The sequence below is a fragment of the Corvus cornix genome, chromosome 12 (assembly GCF_000738735.6).
Source record: "Corvus cornix cornix isolate S_Up_H32 chromosome 12, ASM73873v5, whole genome shotgun sequence".
Taxonomy (NCBI): Eukaryota; Metazoa; Chordata; class Aves; order Passeriformes; family Corvidae; genus Corvus; species Corvus cornix.
Genome location: NC_046342.1, coordinates 8,870,440 through 8,889,487, shown reverse-complemented (window position 1 = coordinate 8,889,487; position 19,048 = coordinate 8,870,440). Strand labels below are relative to the sequence as shown.

Sequence of the window (19,048 nt, the reverse complement as noted above, 5' to 3'; positions counted from 1 at the left end):
TGTGCCCCCTTGCAGCTCTACCAGCTGCATTTGGAGGGGATTGCGGGAACCTGGGACAGCTCAGATGCAATTGTTTCATGTCTGACTTGCAAGATGTTTTTTCTCCGTCTAATTAGGCCTCCCTGCTCCTTGGTAATTACTCAAGGAAGGGAGAGAACAAGCATATTGCTGCTGGCCAGTAACCATGGGCAGCTCTCTGGGCATTGTGCCTCACACGGCCCCCAAACATCTCCTGGTACCAGTTTGGCAGAGTGTCCTGACAGACTCCCTGGTCACATGGAGGACATATCTAGAGACATGTCACCTCCCTGCTGTGCCAAATCCAAGCATTGCTTTGGCTGCTGGTTTGCAGGACACCAGTGGCTTGCAGCTCACCTTAAGGCAGTCCAACTGGAACACCACTGGTTTGCAGGCACCTGCACCAGTCCAGCCTGGCCCAGCCCCTCTGCCAGCTGCCCAAGGTGGGTAGCAGCCTGTAGGCCATGCTGTGGGGTGAGCCCCATATACAAGGGTTTTGACCAAAAGTTCCCCCCTTAGGGACTGTGGGAGCATCCCAAGGCTCTCAGGCTGGGTGAGCACCTGCATGAGATGAGTTGTGGGCGGGCACTCAGCCCCGTGGGGTGGCCAAGGCCAGGAGTCAGGGTGCCCAGGGTTCAGACCGCTGGGGGTCTGCCCACCCCTGTGGCCACAGGGTGACCTATCCTATGCCACCCTCCCCGGGATGGCAGGGAACGGAAATAATGCCAGCTCTGTTCCTTCTCCCAGGGACAGCCAGGAACTCACACCCAGTAGCCAAAATTAACTGGCAGCACTGATTCACACATTACATCATGCAGCACCACAGACCCACGTGCTGACACGTCAGGGCCTGGACAGGGGCTCATGGCCTGGCTTGTGTCAGCTGGGCACGTGCTGGGCATGGGGATGGGGCACTGGATTCCCTGGAAGGGGTGAGGAACAGTGGGCAGCTGGAAAGGGCAGCCCAGCTGGGGTGAGCAGGAGGCATGCCTGACTCAAGAGCTGTCCCCAAACTCCACAGGCAACTCCAGCAACGTGCCAAGAAGTGTGACATGTCCCTGTGAGCGCAGCTTTAATACACATCCCCCCCGCAGTGGTACACATATACATTCGCTGTATACAGATATACACAGAGAGCAGCGTACATGTGGGGGCCACAAAACCCACCCGGCAGCCCCTGCGGCTCTGGGGCAGTGAGGGGCATCTCCCTACTCAGCCCTGGGGCTGGGGGGGAACCAGGGGCTGTGACCCCGGCAGCCAACATCACTTTCACAAAGCCTTTGAGAGTAAGCGTGGGCGAGCAGGAACCTCTTCTAACATAGCACCATCCTCAGGGTTTCCCTGACAGGCCTGGGGGTGCAGGTGAGACTCCCCCGGATTAAAGACAGATGGGCTGCTGGCAGGCATGTGAGCTGGAGGATAGCACATGGAAAGAACCTCCAGTCTCCCCACAGGTCATTGCCAAACCATCGCAGCCACAAAAGGGGAACTGGGCCCCAGTTGAGGTTAAGGTGAAATTTATTCAGATGGAGTTGACTGCAGGATGGAGGTGAGTGGTGCTGTGCAGGGAGGCACTGCCCGGCACAAGGATGTGGGCAGCTCTCCTGGCAGAGAGAGGGGAGCAGAGAGGGAGTTTGGGCGTTTGTGGGGGGCAGGAAAGAGTACAAGGGTATTATGTGAGGGGAGGGAGCCCAGCTATGCCAAGTCCCATCTCTGCTTCCAGAGAGAGGGAACAGGGCTAAGAAGTGTGCTGTTGGCAACAAATAATTTAAAAATCAAACTGAGAACAGCCCAGGAAACCTCCATATGGGAAAGGGGTTCAAAGCCTTGGTGGGAGGCAGTTTCCCATTTGATATAAATTTCACCTTAATGACAATAAACTGATATGAAATGAAAAACCCATGAGCAGCATAAAGACAGGTTAGAAATAGCACCAGGTTCCTGCTGGGGCTGGTGGGTGCGTGGCCCCCGCCACCACGAGCAGCCCAGCCCCGGCCAGGGCGGCAGCTGGGCTCCACTTCCAGGCAGCCCTGCCTGCCGAGACACTGCCTGCACCTACACCTTTGGCTGCCCTCCCACCTTGCTGCCGGCACTGCCACGGGAATCTGTGGAGAGAAGCAAGGCGCCGTCAGAGCTGAGGTGGGGAACCAGCACTGTCCCCCCAGCTCTGCATTGCTGAGCCCACGGCACGGGGTGGGGATGCTGCTGGACTTGCCGGTGCCAAGCCGTGCCCAGCTCTGCCTACCTGCCCCTGGGCGCTGCCCGCAGTGCAGCTCACACTCCTCCTTGCTGCCGAAGCGGTTGAGGTTGCCCCGGCAGCCGCTGTACACGAAGGGCCGGCACTCGGTGACTCTTTGGTTGTAGTACCACCGCAGGGTGTAGCGCTGGCAGTCCCCCTCGTCCAGCGGCAGCCTGCAGGGCTCAGCTGCGGGAAAACGCTGCTGGTGAGGGCAGGCAGGGGCTGGCAGCACACTGGCGGCTGCCAGACTCACTTGGCAGAGGAGGGGAAACCCCAGAAGGGGAAGGCGGGGGATGGCTCCCAGCTGAGCATGGGAAGGGTTTGGCAGCTCCATGGTTTCCTCCAGTGGCTTCACCCTCAGTGCCAGGTGAGTGCAGGGAAGCTCACCATCCAGTGTGGGCTGCTCCAAGCTGTCCACCTCCGGGACCTCATCATAGTCCTCCTCCTCTCCATCCATGCTGTCGTACTCAAGGTCGTCATTGTCAAGCATGATCTGCCTGTCCTGCCCTGGGAGACAGCACCATGCATGAGCAGTGCACACCACACACACGGAGCACAGAAAAAGGGGGACAAGGACTAAAAGCACAGGGATGACACACCCTCCTCCTCCTCAGTGTGTGACAGCTTCAGCACAGGGACTGTGTGAGCGCTGCCAGCAGGGAACGGCTGGGTGGAGAAGGACCCTGTGAAAGGGACACAGGCATCAGGGAAGAGGCAAGGGAGTCTGGGGTGCTTTCCCCTTATTTCCCAAAGGAAAACCACCCCTTTCAGGTGTGGAGCAGTCCAGCACTGCCCCAACCCTGTTGGAGCCTGACAGGGTACACGGACAGGGATGATGGACCTGGAAATACCCGCTCCTCTCTCTGTACCACAAACCAGGGCTGCCATGGGGGCTTCTAGAGGAGGGACAGGCAGGGGAGGCCCAGAGAGACGGCACCCACTTGGAGCCCATCAGGATAGGGACAGGGGAGGGCACAGGGAGGCACACATGCCCATGGGGCCAGATCTTACAGGCCCTCCAGACTCTCCATCACCTGTTTGGTCATTCTCTCTCTCCTGGCGGACAATTCTTCCTCCTCCCTGGGCAGAGTGGAAGCTGCTCCTGGGCTGAGCCCCCCAGCCTCCTTGGAGAGAAAGCACCCACCTCATCCCAGCCCACCCCTTGCCTCCAATCCCACTCCTCCAGCCTACCCTCCCCTCCAGCACTGCTGACCCCTGCAAGACCCCTGCCCCAGTTCTGATACCCAAGCATAGATAGGGTGCAGTTCCTGTGACCTCTTCAGTTGGGCAGACCCTGGCAGCACCCAGACCCCACTGGCACCATCCCAAGCCAGCTGCCCCTGGGGATCCCTGTTGCACCATCACTTTTGCCACACACCATCCCTTCTCCCTGTGCAGGGTCCTACGCTGACGCTGACCCTGACTGTAGGGTCATGGAGAGTGCCAGCCACCTCCAGCTCCCCAAAACCAGTGGCACACCTGGGTGCCGGGGCCCCTTCAGTGCCACACGCGTGGGGCAGGGGGGTAGGAAGGAAGAGCCGCAACCTGAGTGCTCACGTGAATCCTGGTGCCGTGGGAAGTGGCCACCGCAGGCTGTGGGAGAGACAGGGTGGGGGTCAGGGGCAGCAGGTGCAGACCCCCAGCCCCAGGGCAGCAGCGGGAGATGCTCACCACAGTGCTGGCTCATCTCCTGCCTGACGAAGGCACGGATCTCCTCCTCCTGCCAGGCACACGAAGGGGCAAAGGTCGCACAGAGTAACAGGGGATGGTGCAATTAAAGAGGAGAAAAAACCCTTTCCCAAGGTCCAGAAGAGCCCAGAGGTGAGGGCAGCCCCTCCATCAGTGGCAGTGGGATGGATCCAGCATCCCTTCCCACCCCACTGACCTGAGTGCCAGAAGCCTATGGGTCCTGGCTCCTTACCGTCATGCCTGGCTCCCCCTTCTCCCCACGGAGCCCGTGGCTGCCGGGACTGCCCTGGAGACAGCAGAAAGGAGGTGGGAAGCTGGCCCTGGCTGGAGCTCGTGCAGGCAGGGGCAGGCACCCCTGCACTCACCTGCTCTCCTCTCTCGCCGGGGATGCCGGGCACACCACGTGCACCCGGCACTGACTGTCCAGGGGGGCCTCTCTCCCCCTGCAAAGGACATGTGCTCAGGATCTGGCTGGTGGGTGCTGGAGCCTCTCTGCTCTCCCCAGAACCAGGGATGTGCTGATTTTCCCACCCCTGCACCCCAGGGGTGCCATTGCAGGTGGGAATGGGGACAGGTCCAGCTCAACTCAAGGACAGGCAGGGTCCCAGACCCCTCAGACTCCCATCCCCTGGGCAGAGGGACACAAGCGAGGAACCCAAAGCCAGCAAGCTGGCAGGGCAGGACAGAGCTGGGACATGACTCCAGATGCTACCCACCCCTCACCCACTAAGGGGACTGGGTCCTCCCATCCTCACAGCCCCAGAGGGGGACCAGTCACCTGTGGTGAGGACTCACCTTCTGGCCCTGCATGCCCTCGGGACCTCGTGGGCCAACGCTGCCTGGGGGCCCGGGGGGGCCAGGAGCACCGTCACTGCCCCGGGGACCAGGGCCACCAATAACACCCGGGGCTCCCTGGAGGAGAGGCAGAGGGTGAGGCCAGGGGTGTCAGAGTTCCCAACTCCAGAGCAGATGCCATGGACATCCTCTGACCCCACAGCTGGGCATCCCCAAAGAACTAGCACTGGTGCCTTCTTGTGAAGTGCAGGGAGTTGTTGTCATTCATTGTTTAGTGACATAATTTAGAGCAGTGCCAAATGACTCCTCTGGGAGCATCAGGCTCTGATATGCTTCCAACCAAGGCTGTATCCTGGTACAAGCAATGTGGTGCAATGCATCCCATCCCTTTCCAGCCTGCTCACCCGGTCTCCTTTCTCCCCCTGGTCTCCTTTGGCTCCCTGCTGCCCGTCAAATCCCCGGTCACCCTGCAAAGAGGAAGGGACAGGCAGCAGGGGACAGACAGTGGGGGGCAGGCAGTGAGGGAATGAAGTGCCAGCACAGCTTTTCCCAGCACTGCTCTAACCTACCTTGGGTCCCATGAGCCCTTCCTTCCCAGGAATGCCTGGTGGTCCTGATAGACCCAGCTCTCCCTGGGGGACAGAGCAGATGTCCATCAGCCACCAGCCATGGTTCCTGTCCCACCCCAGTGTCAGTGCAGTGCTTACCGGCTCGCCTTTCCGCCCTGACAGTCCTGAGCGCCCCGGGATCCCTGGCTCTCCCTACAGCGGGCAGGAGAGAGGCAGGGCAGTCAGTCCTTCACCCCTCAATGCTCACCCCAGAGCCCAAGGCAGAAGAGGGGACCCCATGACCCTGTCGCGGGGTCAAGGTCTGGCCTCAGCCATCTCCCTGCTCCCGCTGGCTGACGGAGGGGATCCAAAGGGCCACAGCCTCCAGGCAACATCCAGGCTCCTGCAGCACCCTACAGGCACCCACTCACCTTCTCACCCTTGTCCCCATTGAGGCCACAGGCACCTTTCATGCCCCGGTCACCCTGCAAGCATGAGGAGGGAAGTCAGAGTCATGCCAAGCCAGCACTTGTCCTGGCCAGGAGAGCACTGGCAGCCAGAGAGGCCAACCCACCTTGAGGCCACGCATGCCCAGGGGTCCCATGTCCCCCTTCTCTCCCCGGGCCCCAGGGATCCCATTGCGGCCAGGCTGACCCTGTGGGAGAGCACACAGCATGACGAGGGTCTGCTCCTGCCCTGCAGTGACGTGGCAGAGGCACCAAGACACAACTTCTCACCGGCTCGCCAGGCTCTCCTGGCACTCCAACCTCTCCCTGGGGAAGGCAAAGGCATCAGTCAGGGCAGGCAAGGGGGATGGTGCCACCAGCATCCCCCAGCAGTGGGGCTGCCCAGCTCCGTACCTTCTGCCCGCTAGGGCCACGTGCCCCAGGGAAGCCCATGGAGCCCTTCTCTCCTTGTTCACCCCTCATCCCCTGCAAGCAGAAACTCAGATCAGCACAGGGCAGGAGGGAGAGCTCCAGCCACTGCATGGCCACTGCACAGCCATGGTCATCTCCGTGGCCAGGTCTGGCAGCTCCCCTTGCACCATGTCCCTGGTGCCTACTAGCACCAGCACATAGGGCACAGGGATGCCATCATGCCCTGCTTCCTCTGTCCATCACGCTATCAACAGCCCTCCATGATCCCTAACCCAGCAGCTCCCAGCCTGGCACAAGTTCCCCCAGCCCTGTACCTTCTCTCCGAGCATGCCTTGCTCCCCCTTGTCCCCCTTGTCCCCTTCTGTGCCCTTCAGGCCACGCTCTCCCTGCAAAGGAGGAAACACAGGGAGGGGCCAGGGAATGAGGAGAAGCTCAGACACACATCAGGGTGGGGAGGACAGACCTCGCTGGGGGCAGGAACATGGGGGTCTGTAGGGTGGCTGAAGGAGAGGGGACAATATGTTTTGCAAGGGAGGGTCCCTGAGCAGGAAGAAGCTCCCCCAGCTCCTCCCAGAGGGACAGGGAGGATGGGGAGAGGGAGGACAGGGACAGCTCTTACCGGTTCCCCCTTGCTGCCCCGTGCTCCAGGCGGCCCCTCCACCACCACAGTATCGCCCTGTACACCCAAAGCAGAGAGAGAGGTGGGGGTGAGCAGGGGGGCCAGGGATGCTGCCTGCCTTCCCACTGCCCCCCACCCCAAGGACTCACCTTGTCTCCTTTGGGTCCTGGGGCCCCAAGGTCCCCCTGTGAGGAAGGTGAGATGCTGCAAGGATGCACTGCAGGGAGCAGGCAGCACCTCCCAGTACCTGGAGGTGCATCATTCTCCCCCCAGCTCCTCGGCCCACAGAGTCCCTTACCTTGTCCCCACGCTCCCCCCGGTTCCCAGGCAAGCCCTGTGGAGGAGAAGAGAGGAGTGGTCAGGAAGGGGCCTGGATCAGGGTGCAGCTGGGGAAGGGGGGTACTTACTGCTGGCCCACGATCCCCTTCTGGCCCTGGGCGCCCATCTTCACCCTGCAAGAAGGAAGGGATGTGAGAAAGGGGTTTAGGTTGGGGGCTCCCCAGCATCACCCCATCCCAGGGACAGCTGCAGCTCTGGCGCAGAGTCCTGTCAGGGCTGGTACCATGAGCCTTCCTGTCCCTGGCTGTGGGGACCTGGGGGGACTGTGGCAGTACCTACCCGTGGTCCCGGGTCACCACGTTCACCTCTGGCTCCTGGCAGCCCGGCCCCCGCAGCCCCCTGCCAGGGGAACGCAAGAACTCATCCCCATCCTCACTGCCCACAGCTCCTCCCAGCTCTGCCAGGTACCCCCCATGCCAGGGAACACCCCACAGTCCCCACCACCTCTCTGGGTGCCTGGTGCACAGGAAGCTCCCATGTGCCACCGTCCAGAGCGGGCTCAGCACCCTCAGGGGGAGGTGGCTGCAGGGACACTCCTCAAGAGAAGCAGCCTCCCACCTCTCATGCTATAGGGCTGCCCTTAGTCCTACCTTGTCTCCCTTCAGGCCAGGGGCCCCTTGTATGCCCTAAAAGAAAGGAGGGGGGTGAGCAAGCCGCAGGAGGAAGGCAATGCCAGACACCCTTCAGACTCCCACCGCGGTGCCGGACACTGCAGCAATGCCCCGCCCCAGGGGCCAGGGAGCTGCGGCTGGGTCCCTGTCAGCCTGTCTGACACAGCGGGGAGGCGGGGGCAGAGCCTGCACCCCCGGGAATGCTGGGGCACCATACTCACGGCCGGCCCTGGGGGCCCCACAGGTCCTGGTGGTCCAACGGTGCCATCCCTGCCTGGAAAGCCGATCAAACCCTGGCAGAGAAAAAGCAGGGAGTGGGCAGAGGCTGTGGCTGGGAGGCAGTGGGGCTTGCAGGGGCCTCACGGACACTGCACAAGGGTCCGGGGTCACCAGGACCAATGATGCCACGTTCTGGTTGTAGTCTTTACCCTCTCTCCTGGGGAACCCGGAGGGCCAGGCTGTCCATTTTCCCCTCTCAGGCCTGGCTGTCCTGGCGTCCCAGCAATGCCTGCTAAGCCTGGGGGTCCTGGTAATCCTGGCAAGCCAGTGTCACCCTGAAGCAGGGAAGTAAAAGATAAAGCCCACAAAAGCAGCTCCTCAGGAGTGTGGTTTTCACTCAGCCAGCCAAGCTAGAGCATCACTGGGGCATTAGGGACGTGATCAGAGCCAGGGTGACACGAGGACCGAGGTTACCTTCAAACCTGGAGGCCCATCCTGTCCTGGTGGTCCCCGTGCACCGACACCCGGTGATCCCTGTGAGGTGGCAGTGAGTGTGTGGCACATCACCTGGCTGGTGGGCATGGGGGTGCCAGGGCCACCAGGCCAGCCACAGCATCCCCCAGGGTGGGGGATCCCCCGGGGGGCAGGGGACACGTACCTTCTCCCCTTTGGCTCCAGAGGATCCCTTGGCTCCCTGTGAAGACACCAAGCCCCCAGAAGACCTGGGCAGTAGGTGGCAAGGGCACAGATCCCAGCCTCTGCCAGCATCCACTGTCCCCAATATACACCCACCACCCCCATATGCCTCCTACTCACATCTTCCCCAGGATCTCCTGGCTCCCCAAACCTTCCTGGCTCCCCCTGGCAGGGGAAAACAAGGAAAAAGCAGATGTGTGGGATTATGAGCTGGGGGAGCAGCTGCAGCTGGATCCCCACACTGTGGCCAAGCAGCCAGGGTGTCAGGGACCCCACAACCCAGAGGGCAGCGCTCACCTTCTCGCCCTTGGGGCCTGGCAAGCCTCGGTCACCCTTGGAGCCCTGTTGGGGACAGCAGTGTTAGGGGAGGGGGCAGCCACAGGGCTGGCTTGCTCCCCAGAAGGCAAGGGTGGTGGGAGGGGATGAGGTTAATGGTAGGGAAAGGTTAATGAGGGGAGATGGGGGTAATGGGGGTGTCGGGGTTTACGGGGTGACTCACGGGCTCTCCCAGCAGCACACCCTCCAGCAGCGCCGGCTCGCCCTGCAGGGACACGTGGGTGCTCAGATGTGCCTACAGAGGATGCCAGTGCCCAGCAGATCCCTGCCCATCCCAGCCCTCACACCCTGGCTCCTCACCTTCTCTCCCTTGGCTCCGGGGGGACCAGCGATGGCCTGGGGCACAGATGAGAGAGTGGGCAGGTGAGGAGGGCTGCACAGGGATGCTCCCCCTCATCCTGGCCAGGAACACTGGACAAGGCAGCTCTGCACTCACCTGCCCTGGGGCTCCAGCATCCCCTGGCTCTCCCTTGGGACCAGCAGGCCCCAAAGGTCCCGGTAAGCCCTGGTACAAGCGGCACAGCCCTCAGCCTTAGCTGCAGACAACCCAGGCTGAGCTGCATGGGGGTTCCCCTGGGATGGGGCAGGGTGAGCATCAACATACCATCTTCCCAGGCATTCCTGCCTCACCGTCCTTCCCTGGCACACCATCCCTGCCTGGCACACCTGGCTTCCCACTCTCCCCCTGCAGGCAGTAAGAGTGGGGCTGGGGCGTGGGGGTCCTACAGCCCCCCAGGCAGCCCCAAGCAGCCACACCGATGGCAGCCAGATGTGGGGGGCAGCACACTCACCACTTGTCCTGGCAGCCCAGGGACACCCGGTGGGCCCTGCAATGGAGACATGAGCAGGAATCAAGAAGTATCCCAGGCACCAGGAACAGCCAAGGGGTGGGTTTGGGGTGTTGCAAATACTCACCCCTGGACCGGGGGGGCCAAGGGGTCCTGGCAGGCCCATGTTGCCCTGGGGGCCAGGCAAGCCCTGCAATGGAAACAGCCACATCAGAGAGGGGATGGCACAGCCAGGACCTTGGCTGCCCCTGTGGGAAGGTGTATTGGAGTGTGACTGGCTGATTTTGGGGGGGTCAGGTGGGTGCTGGCAGGGAAGGTATGAGTACTCACACGGATGCCAGAGCCAGGGTCCCCCGGATCACCCTGTGAAGAACATGCTGCATCAGCCCCACCACCCCAACCCACCAGCTACTGTGGTCACAGCCATATCTGCATACCTGGATCCAGGAGAGGGCCCAGCCCAAATATCCCTCCCTCCAGCCCAAAACTTCCCAAAATGTGGCCCTCCCTCCAGTCCCCAAATCTGGGAAGGCACCATTTTCCCTCTGCCAGGCTGGACATGGCAATGCTGATGCAGATGCCAATGCCTCTGCCTTACCTTGGCACCAGCTGGGCCCGGGGTCCCTGGTGGGCCAGTGCTGCCCTGCAGGGGACAAGGGGACATTATTGGGGTGGTGCTTGCTGGTGGCACAGGACAGGGAGGGGGCAGCAGGGCCACTCAGTCCCAGCACTGCCACCCCAGCTCCACTCCCTGGGGGAATGCCCACCCTGACTGACATTGCCCTGGCATGACAGTCCCCTGCACCTGGTGCAAGGTGGCTCCTTACCGGAGGTCCTGGGGGTCCTGGGTCTCCCTGATTGCCCTGAAGGGAGGAAGAAATGGGATCACTGCAGAAATGGGTTTTCCCCAGTGGGAGCATGGGGTGTCCCCAGGGAGAGCAGACCCTGACAGTGCCAGCGGCTCTTGTAAGCACCAAGTAAGACAAGCCTGACAGGTCCTGCTAAGCTGTGGGGGGCCAAGGACCCAGTCCAGCAACAGGGTGACCCCCATGGATTCAAACACCAAGCACTCACGGCCACGAGCCCCCAGCTGTGTGCTGAGGTGGTGGGGCACAGGGACATGGGGGACACACAGACACCTACCGGGCGTCCCAGCACGCCAGGGAAGCCTGGCAAGCCCTGCAAAGAACCACATCAGGGTCAGTGGACAAGCAGAAACCCACCACATCCACACAGCCCTGCCTGCCCCCCAGGGATGCTCCCCATTCCTAGTGTGTGGTAATCAGCCAGGAGAGGCCCCCTAAAGCTCTGCAGGCCCTGCATGGGGTGAGGGAGGTGAGAGGGGGCAGGGAAGGAGGTGAATGAGGCACAAAAGCTCCTGCCGGTGCTGGTGATGGCTCGTGTGACACCACAGGACCTCCCCCAATCCCAGCCTGCATCCCCCCACCATGTCCCCACTCACCGGCTTCCCCTCAGGGCCTGCCAGCCCTCTCTCACCCGGGAGACCCTGGAGCAAAAGACGGAGACGGGGAAGGGGTCAGTGCCAGGCAGGGGCTGGGGTCAGTGCCAGGCAGGGGAACAGTGCAGTACCCACCGGGGCGCCGTCCCTGCCCTTCTCGCCAGGCTCCCCTCGGTCACCCCGTGAGCCACCTTCACCCTGCAGTGGGGACAGGCACAGGGTCACAGGACAGACAGGGATCTTCCCATGACCTCCCAGAGCCTGCTGACACCCAAAGAGGGGTGTGCCCAGCAGTGCCCCCACGCAGGGCTTTGCTCCCTTTTGACATTGGAGACTTATAACCTCAGACCTTATCTCCTTTGGGTCCCCGCTCGCCCTCGGCTCCTGGCTCACCCTGTGTTGGGAAGAAGACAGATGCCATCAGCCCTTGCTGCCCCTCTGTACCATCACCATCCTCAGTCCCAGCTCATGATGTTGCCCCAGCTCGGCTGCCTTGGCTGCCCTTCTCCTTTCAGACCAGCCACACACCTTCACTCCCTTGGGTCCGATGGGGCCGCGTTCGCCTGGGAGGCCCATCAGGCTGCCCTCCACCACGTCTACCTGTGGGCAGGGCTCAGTCAGGGCCAGCACCCAGGGGACTTCAGGAAGGTCCCCTCAGGGGCAAAGCCCTCCCCAAGCCCCTGTGCCAAGGGACTGGATGTGGCAGGCTAGCACCTTGATGATGGTCCCCAGCAGCAGCCATCACCTACCTTGGGCCCTGGGGGCCCTGGGGGTCCAGGCAAGCCATCCCTTCCCTGGGAAGGGTAGAGAAATAGGTTGAGTGTCAAAGGGCGTGGGAGAGCAGAGCCACCCTGGTATGGGCACTCCTGGCCTCTGCAGGGCATGCGCCTGCCCCACGGAGAGCCCTGCATCCCCGCAAGAGGGGCACAACACAAGAGGGGGTGGAGGGCACCATGTCCCCATCCCAGCTCACCTGCTCACCTCGGTCACCCTTCTCGCCCCGGTCGCCCTGTGAAAACACCACGGTGGCTGTCACAGGGCTGTCCCCAAGCCTCTAGACCAGGTCCCCCAGACTTCACCTCGCACCTCCACACACACTCACCTTCTCACCAGACCGCCCAGACTCCCCCAGCTCCCCGGCCCGGCCTGGCACTCCGGGAATGCCTGGCTTGCCAGGCTCCCCTGGCTGCCCAGGCGGGCCCTCGGGACCCCGCTCACCCACGGCCCGGCCCATGGGGCCCTGCGGGCCGGGGGTACCAGGGTCCCCCTTGTCACCTTTGGGTCCTCGCTCGCCAGGGAAGCCTAAGGAGCCCTGCAAAACATAAGCTGCACTGCCAGAGCCAGCCCTGAGGCGGGGCTGCAAGCCTCCCCCAAACACCCCAGGGCTGAGCTGGCTGCATGACCCCCGCCAGCCAGCCCAGAAAGCGGGAGTGGGGCAGAGTGTTTGGGCTTGGCATCGAGCCTGGCTCTGCTCACCTCTCGGCCTGGGGGCCCCCTTTCTCCTGGATCCCCCGACTGCCCTTCTGGCCCCGCAGCCGCTCAGACACTGGCAGAAACGAGTCTGAGCTCCCGTCATAGGCACCCGTGAGCTCCTTCAAGGATGAAACCTGGGAGGGAGGAGAGAGCCACTGGTCAGGGCATAAGTGGAACCCTGCTGTGGCAGCACCCCACAGTCCTGCTAACCCGCCCTAAATTGCTTGGATCTCCCACCACTGCCCATGCCCTCTTCCTGCTGCCATGTGGCAGGAAAAAGCTCCAGCCTGACAGTCAGGAAATACATACCTTGATGCCAAGCGCTTCCAGGCTACGTTCAATGTTCTGCAATAGAAAGACATGAAATACAAAGCAGGTGTTCGTCTGTTCCCACCCTGGGGACTGTGGACAGTTCTCCATCCCCCAGGGCTGATGCTGCTGTCCCAGCACAGTAGGTCAGGGTAGGGACTCACCACTGTAGTCCCAGGGTCTCCACGTGCTCCAGGGTTGCCAGGTCGCCCCTAGGTTTACAGGAAAAGAGGGAATGAGAAGATGTACAGAGGTGCAGCCAGAGGGGTGAGCAGTGAGGTTTCAGGGTTATCCCTTTGGTGCTGCCTGGGCAGGGGCTGTAGTTGTGATTAGGGTGCTCGCAGCTTGCCAGGCTCAGTGCTGGGTACTCACCGGCTCCCCTCGCAGTCCAGGCTCCCCTGGGTCCCCCTGAAACACAGCAAAGGGGTCAAGGGGAGCAGTCAGGCTTCCCAGAACCAACTGCAGCACCAGGGTCCAGCCCCATCATCATGGAGGTGGGGACTCCTGCCAGGGATTTATTCCCTCTGGCATGTGGTCCCCCCCAGACCTTGGGGGGCTGGGGGGCAGGAGCACACTTACCTTTGGTCCGGCTACCCCACGGAGGCCTGGGGAGCCCTGGAAGACATGGAGGTGACACAGTAGCACCCAGCAGCCATGGACACAGGGCAGTGCCCTGAGGGAGCCATGGATGCGGGTCCTGCCTGCCTCAGAGCAGTCCGGACGCCAGGGTCTGGTGCTGAGTGGCACCGTGGGGTTGAGAACTACACACCTGCCCTGGGGGCCCGACCAGCCCTGGGACACCGGGAAGGCCAGGGGGCCGAGGGGGCCTGGCACTCCTCTGTCCCCCTGCTCGCCCTTGGCACCGCTGCGGCCCTGCCGAGAGAGCAGTATCACCCCCAGAACCTGGACCCAGGTTTGTCCCTGATGGGGGCAAGTACCAGCACCCCCCATCACCACACTGCTCTTTGGGGAGTACTCACCTCTCTGCCAGGGACTCCTGTATCCCCTTTGTCTCCCTAACCAGGAGAGAAAGGAGTTTGAGGGATGCTGCCCCATCCCATGGCCCAAAATGGTGCTCCTGGTCCGAGCAGGGAGCAGCCACCAGGCTTGTGGGGATCACATAGGGACCATGCAGGAACCACACAGGAACCACCCATGGATCATCTCCTTACCTTTCTCCCATCCTCTCCTGGCGTCCCATCTTCTCCCTGGGGACAAAGGCTGCCTGTCAGCACCCCACTCAACCATCTCAGCATGGGTACAAACCAGGGGATGGCTCAGAGCATGAGGATTCTTTGCCACTCCTCCCCTTGCCTTATGTTGTACTGGGATCACTATCCCTCAGCATCCTGGGAGAGCCCCAAAGTCAAGCCCTGCTTCCCCTACTCACATTCTTGCCATTCAGGCCAGGTTTGCCATCCTCACCGGGTTTGCCCTGGGAGGAAAAAAAGGCAGTGAGGCAGCCCCCAGGTTCTCCACCAGCCAGGGACACCAGCAGCCAGGGGTGCCTGGGCCCCACTGGAGCCCCAAGGTGCAGGGAAGGGGGAGCTGCCTGATGGATCCAGCTGGGATCCAAGAGGGCATGGGGCAGGATGTGTCCCCAGGCTGGCTGGTACTTACAGGGACGCCGGGTGGTCCCAGGGGACCCACAGGGCCAGGTGGTCCCTGCTCCCCACGCAGCCCGGGCAGCCCCTGTGGGGAAAGGAGATGGTGGGAGCACAAGGCAGCAGGGCACCCATCTGCCACAGCCAGCCCTGGGAGCAGGGAGTGTGTCTGGCAGTGGCACCCTGCTGGGGACAGGGAGGGTCGGGTCCTGTTGCACTGCCCTGGGCCAAGTAGCATGGGACAGGACATTGGTCCCTTGCAAGTCTGATGGCCCCAGCAGGAACACAACCTAAAGCTGCTCTCTCCAGAGGTACTTACATCCCGGCCAGGATCTCCCTGCTTTCCTGGGTCCCCCTGCAAACAAGGAGGAGGTGAGGACAGGGACATTCCCATCCTGCCAAAGGCCCCCCCTCGAGAGCATCCCCAGCCTGGAGCAGAGGGTGTGCAGGGGGACAGCTCCTCCCACCCCATCATCCCTCCATCCCACGTGGCACCCAGGGACAGACATTTCCCCCACCTTGGACCACACTCACCCGCAGCCCAGCAGGCCCTGGGGGCCCAGGTTTGCCTTCCAGACCGTTGCGGGCCATCCAGCCCTGGTGGGCCACGGTCCCCCTGTAAGAGAGCAGGGCAGGACAGTTGGAGTTTTGGGTGGGATGGGGGTGCTGTGAGGCAGCCCTTAGCCCCCAATCCCCTCACCTTCTCTCCTGGCAGGCCTCGGTCCCCAGGGTCACCCTACGGGGTGGGAAGAGAAAGTGAGCATCATTTCCCATTAACAGAAGCTGCACAGGGCACGGGTCCCCTGTTCAGACCCCCACAGGAAAGGGGACACTTACCCGTGTGCCAGGGGCGCCACGGGGGCCCTCCACACCCTGCAAGAGAGAGACATGCTCAGCAGTGGGGCATGGGGGGAAAGGAGGGGATCCTGGGTGCTCTGCAGGCAGTCCCTGTACACCAGGACCCCCTGCAGAACATCCCCCATTGTGCTGTCCCAGTGCCTCCCACACCAGGGACCCAGCACCTACCCTCTCTCCAGGCACTCCAGGGGAGCCAGCATCACCCCGGGCGCCCTTGGCACCATCCTCGCCAGGGTCGCCAGGGTCCCCCTGCCAGGGAAAGGGCACAGCGGTCAGAGGGCACTGTGCTGTGCCAAGCCTGTGCCAGAGTGCACAGTGCTGGTGCTGGTGTAGTTTAGGGGTGAGGTGATAGAAAAGGTCTCAAAAGAAGAGGCACAGGCTGAAAAAGAGGTGACTGGGCTCGATGCAGCTCCCATTGGGGGAGTGGAGGCCAGAGTGTGGTTGCAGAAGGAAGGCACCAAGCAGCACTGCTGAGCCAGGAGCCAGCTCAGCCACAGCTGGGGACCACAATGCCACCCAGCACAGAGCACTGCCTGTGGCCAAAACTGTCCTGAGCCTAAGCTGGTTTGTAAAAGCAGAATGCCCAGAGTGTAGGGTGCTGCCGTGGGACCCCTGTGGGGCTGGGGAGCCAGGAGCACACCAATTCTTTTGGAGACCTCAGCCCTACAGGGCCTCCTCCCAGCACCAGCAGGAGTGTCAGCCCATGTGTCCCTGGATCCCATGTGCCTCTCAGTCGTGGTGCACATCAGCTGCACATGGCAGAGGCTGTTTTGGGCAGGGAGGGCTTGATGGACAATGATCCCAGTGCCCAGGCAGAGCCCAGAGGACAGCAGAGGGTAGCCCACCACAGCATGCCAGGGACTCACTCATTACCTTCTCCCCCTTTTCCCCAGCTCCTCCGAGCCCAACATCGACCTGTGGGGCAGAGAGGAGCTGTTGGAACACATGGGGCTGGACACCAGCCCATGGGCAGGGAGAAGAGGGAGACAGAACGTACAGTTCTTCCTGGGGGTCCAGGAGGCCCCTGAAAGAAGGGCAAGGAAAGCAGGTTAAGGGGAGCTGGTGCAGCCCAGGGGAGGGCGCAGCTGGCTCCGGGGTTGGGGGGCCACACGTGGCCCAGTGTCACTCACCGGGTCCCCACGGTCACCCTTGCTCCCTGGTGCTCCAGGGCTGCCCTGCAGGAAAGAGGGGTGGAGTCAGAGGGGGAGGGAATGGGGGACCCACGGGGTGTGGGTCCTGTGGGGTGGTGGGTACCCCCTGGCCGGTAAGGGTGGGTGCGGGGCAATGGAGTGTGAGGGGTGGTGGGTGTCCATGGAGCAGTGGGTACATACAAGGGGGGTACTCACATTCCTGCCTTCAGGTCCTGGGTCCCCCAAGTCACCCTTCTCCCCAGGGGGGCCACGGTAGCCAGGCAGGCCCTGGGTGGAGGGCAAAGGGAAGATGAGCATTAGCAGGAGCCACCCGGAGGCCATGGGTCTCTCTCCTGCCCCAGGGTGCCCGGCAGCCCTGCACTTACCCGGGGACCCCTGTCTCCAGGCTTGCCAGGCAGACCCGCTTCACCCTGTGGGGAAAAAGGGGGCGAGTGGGGGCAGTGGGAAGAGGGGCAGTGGGAAGAGGGGCAGTGGGAAGAGGGGCAGTGGTCCTGGGGACCCTCACTTACCGGGGTGCCTTCGTCACCTTTCTCTCCTCGCTCTCCCTGTGGCACAAGTCAGTGGGCACCAGCCAGGGGAGAAAAGCACAAGTCACCAGCATCCCCCTGCTCCTTGCCAGCCCCACCTCTCCTCGGGGCCACAGTGCCCCATGGCCCCTTGTCCCACACTACCTCCTTGCCTCGCATCCCGATCTGCCCTGGGGCGCCTGCTCGGCCTGGCTCCCCCTTCTCCCCTGGCTCTCCTGGGTCACCCTGGGCAAAGGAAGGGGCAACAGTCAGGGCAGCGTGGGGGCACCACAGGGGCTGCTGGGGGAGAAGGGGCACAGCCTGCAGGGACAGCCTCTCCAGAGCCGGACAGACAGACAGATGGACGTACAGATGGATGGAAGGGCAGTGACATTACCTTTGGGCCACTCCTGCCTGTGAGGCCAATGATACCCTGATTGTTGGAGAGGAAGAGCATGTGTCACTGAGAACCTCGGTGACTCCTTGACAGGGGAGGGACCAGGCCCATGAGCTGGTGCCCCCAGGGTGCCCCCAGACTCACCCGATCGCCCTGCTCGCCTTTGGGGCCGGCTGGCCCTGGGATGCTCAGGCCAGGGGGACCCTAGACATGAAAGGATGTAGCATGGAGCAATGGCACAGGCACCGTGAGTCTGGGGAGGGCTGTGCCATGTGCTCTGTGCTTCCTATCCTCAAGGCAGTACTCACGCGAGCACCTTTATCTCCTGTGTCACCCTTGGGGCCAGGAGGTCCTTCTGGTCCTGGGAAACCTCTGTCACCCTGGAGCAGACAAAATCAGCACCCCAAACCACCCATTTTTTTTCCCCACTGAATCTGTGGACAACCAGGCCTGGGGCCAGGATGAGCCCAACTGTGCAGCTCATTGCCCAGTTGTGCAATCCCCCTCCCCAGCCCATGGCCATGCCCAGAGGGTGGAGGGCACAGCAGGGCCAGGGTTACCTTCTCTCCTCCAACACCGGCCACACTGGGAGCCTGGGGGAGAAGCAGAGGAGACCATGCTGGGCACTGCCCATGGCTCCCCGTTCTGGGGCTGGGGCAGGCAGAGGTGGACCCGCTGGGCAGCATCACTTACTGGCTTGCCGGGTGGTCCTGGATCGCCCTGCAGAGACAGGTGTCACTGCCAGTCCCTTCCCCAACAGACCCCTGCCACCCCACTGGAACCCCATTTTGCTCTCACCTTCTCCCCCCGAGGGCCAGCCGGTCCTGGAGCTCCCTGTGGCAAGATTAGAGACCTCAGGGAGCTGGCAGTGCTTGGGAACATGGGGCATGGCAGCTCCCAGCTCCACAGCACCACACCTGCTACCCTGACTCACCTCTCTGCCCGATGGCCCTGGGCGCCCTGGGGCTCCCGTCTCACCCTGCAGGACAGGAGGGAGAGGAAGGTGTCGTGGGCATCCTGCCAGGCCCTGCCAGGGTGGCTGCTCCAGGGCAGATTAGGCTTCACTCCACCGTGCCACAGCTGCCCCACAGCACACCTACCTTCTCACCCTCGGGGCCCGGCACACCACGGTCTCCCTGCAGAGCAAAGAAGAGGAGGGTTTCAGGGAGCCTTCCTGCCTCTACATCACACTGCCCCCACCCCACACACTGCCCCAGAACTCTTCGTGATTCAGCCCTGAATCCCATCCAAGCCCATTGGGTTGAGACAGCAAGCCCCAGGCACAGCCACCACCAGGTCTCAGGGACACCAGGACCTGCCAGTGCTGGTCTGCCCTGGCACCATCTCACCTTCTCGCCCGTCTCTCCCAGCTCGCCTGGTGCCCCACGGTCTCCCTGGTGTAGGAGAAACAGGGTCAGGGGCAGCAGGACCTTTGAGGGACATCCTGGGTCCTGGAGCAGAACCCTTTTCTCCCTGCCAAAGGCATGGCAAGAGTGTCCCTTCAGTCCCTGCACCA

General features: G+C 62.5%; 1 protein-coding gene across 1 annotated transcript in view; it reads right to left on the bottom strand.

The window, feature by feature from the left end:
• Window positions 1-1,064: 1,064 nt before the first annotated feature.
• COL7A1 (collagen type VII alpha 1 chain) overlaps window positions 1,065-19,048 on the bottom strand; it is a 29,306-nt gene continuing 11,322 nt past the window's right edge. Inside the window, 81 exon segments of the mRNA XM_039558993.1 lie at window positions 1,065-2,123; window positions 2,264-2,443; window positions 2,645-2,764; window positions 2,857-2,940; window positions 3,292-3,381; window positions 3,815-3,850; window positions 3,929-3,977; window positions 4,179-4,232; window positions 4,312-4,389; window positions 4,742-4,858; window positions 5,146-5,208; window positions 5,311-5,373; window positions 5,449-5,502; window positions 5,721-5,774; window positions 5,864-5,944; window positions 6,027-6,062; window positions 6,150-6,221; window positions 6,482-6,553; window positions 6,787-6,843; window positions 6,936-6,971; window positions 7,085-7,120; window positions 7,194-7,238; window positions 7,405-7,464; window positions 7,716-7,751; window positions 7,958-8,029; window positions 8,165-8,290; window positions 8,430-8,489; window positions 8,614-8,649; window positions 8,772-8,816; window positions 8,949-8,993; window positions 9,151-9,192; window positions 9,288-9,323; window positions 9,424-9,492; window positions 9,592-9,672; window positions 9,779-9,814; window positions 9,903-9,965; window positions 10,106-10,138; window positions 10,374-10,418; window positions 10,603-10,638; window positions 10,919-10,954; window positions 11,238-11,282; window positions 11,370-11,432; window positions 11,584-11,628; window positions 11,763-11,834; window positions 11,984-12,028; window positions 12,208-12,243; window positions 12,337-12,546; window positions 12,711-12,752; window positions 12,755-12,841; window positions 13,017-13,052; window positions 13,181-13,228; window positions 13,389-13,424; window positions 13,596-13,631; window positions 13,786-13,827; window positions 13,830-13,889; window positions 13,997-14,032; window positions 14,189-14,224; window positions 14,407-14,451; window positions 14,637-14,708; window positions 14,940-14,975; window positions 15,155-15,205; window positions 15,207-15,236; window positions 15,321-15,356; window positions 15,458-15,493; window positions 15,647-15,727; window positions 16,352-16,393; window positions 16,476-16,502; window positions 16,609-16,653; window positions 16,825-16,896; window positions 16,995-17,039; window positions 17,139-17,174; window positions 17,301-17,381; window positions 17,533-17,568; window positions 17,677-17,736; window positions 17,841-17,912; window positions 18,093-18,125; window positions 18,226-18,252; window positions 18,331-18,366; window positions 18,467-18,511; window positions 18,633-18,668; window positions 18,882-18,926. Of these exon segments, the coding sequence (XP_039414927.1) occupies window positions 2,074-2,123; window positions 2,264-2,443; window positions 2,645-2,764; window positions 2,857-2,940; window positions 3,292-3,381; window positions 3,815-3,850; window positions 3,929-3,977; window positions 4,179-4,232; window positions 4,312-4,389; window positions 4,742-4,858; window positions 5,146-5,208; window positions 5,311-5,373; window positions 5,449-5,502; window positions 5,721-5,774; window positions 5,864-5,944; window positions 6,027-6,062; window positions 6,150-6,221; window positions 6,482-6,553; window positions 6,787-6,843; window positions 6,936-6,971; window positions 7,085-7,120; window positions 7,194-7,238; window positions 7,405-7,464; window positions 7,716-7,751; window positions 7,958-8,029; window positions 8,165-8,290; window positions 8,430-8,489; window positions 8,614-8,649; window positions 8,772-8,816; window positions 8,949-8,993; window positions 9,151-9,192; window positions 9,288-9,323; window positions 9,424-9,492; window positions 9,592-9,672; window positions 9,779-9,814; window positions 9,903-9,965; window positions 10,106-10,138; window positions 10,374-10,418; window positions 10,603-10,638; window positions 10,919-10,954; window positions 11,238-11,282; window positions 11,370-11,432; window positions 11,584-11,628; window positions 11,763-11,834; window positions 11,984-12,028; window positions 12,208-12,243; window positions 12,337-12,546; window positions 12,711-12,752; window positions 12,755-12,841; window positions 13,017-13,052; window positions 13,181-13,228; window positions 13,389-13,424; window positions 13,596-13,631; window positions 13,786-13,827; window positions 13,830-13,889; window positions 13,997-14,032; window positions 14,189-14,224; window positions 14,407-14,451; window positions 14,637-14,708; window positions 14,940-14,975; window positions 15,155-15,205; window positions 15,207-15,236; window positions 15,321-15,356; window positions 15,458-15,493; window positions 15,647-15,727; window positions 16,352-16,393; window positions 16,476-16,502; window positions 16,609-16,653; window positions 16,825-16,896; window positions 16,995-17,039; window positions 17,139-17,174; window positions 17,301-17,381; window positions 17,533-17,568; window positions 17,677-17,736; window positions 17,841-17,912; window positions 18,093-18,125; window positions 18,226-18,252; window positions 18,331-18,366; window positions 18,467-18,511; window positions 18,633-18,668; window positions 18,882-18,926 (4,584 nt within the window). The 3' untranslated portion in view covers window positions 1,065-2,073.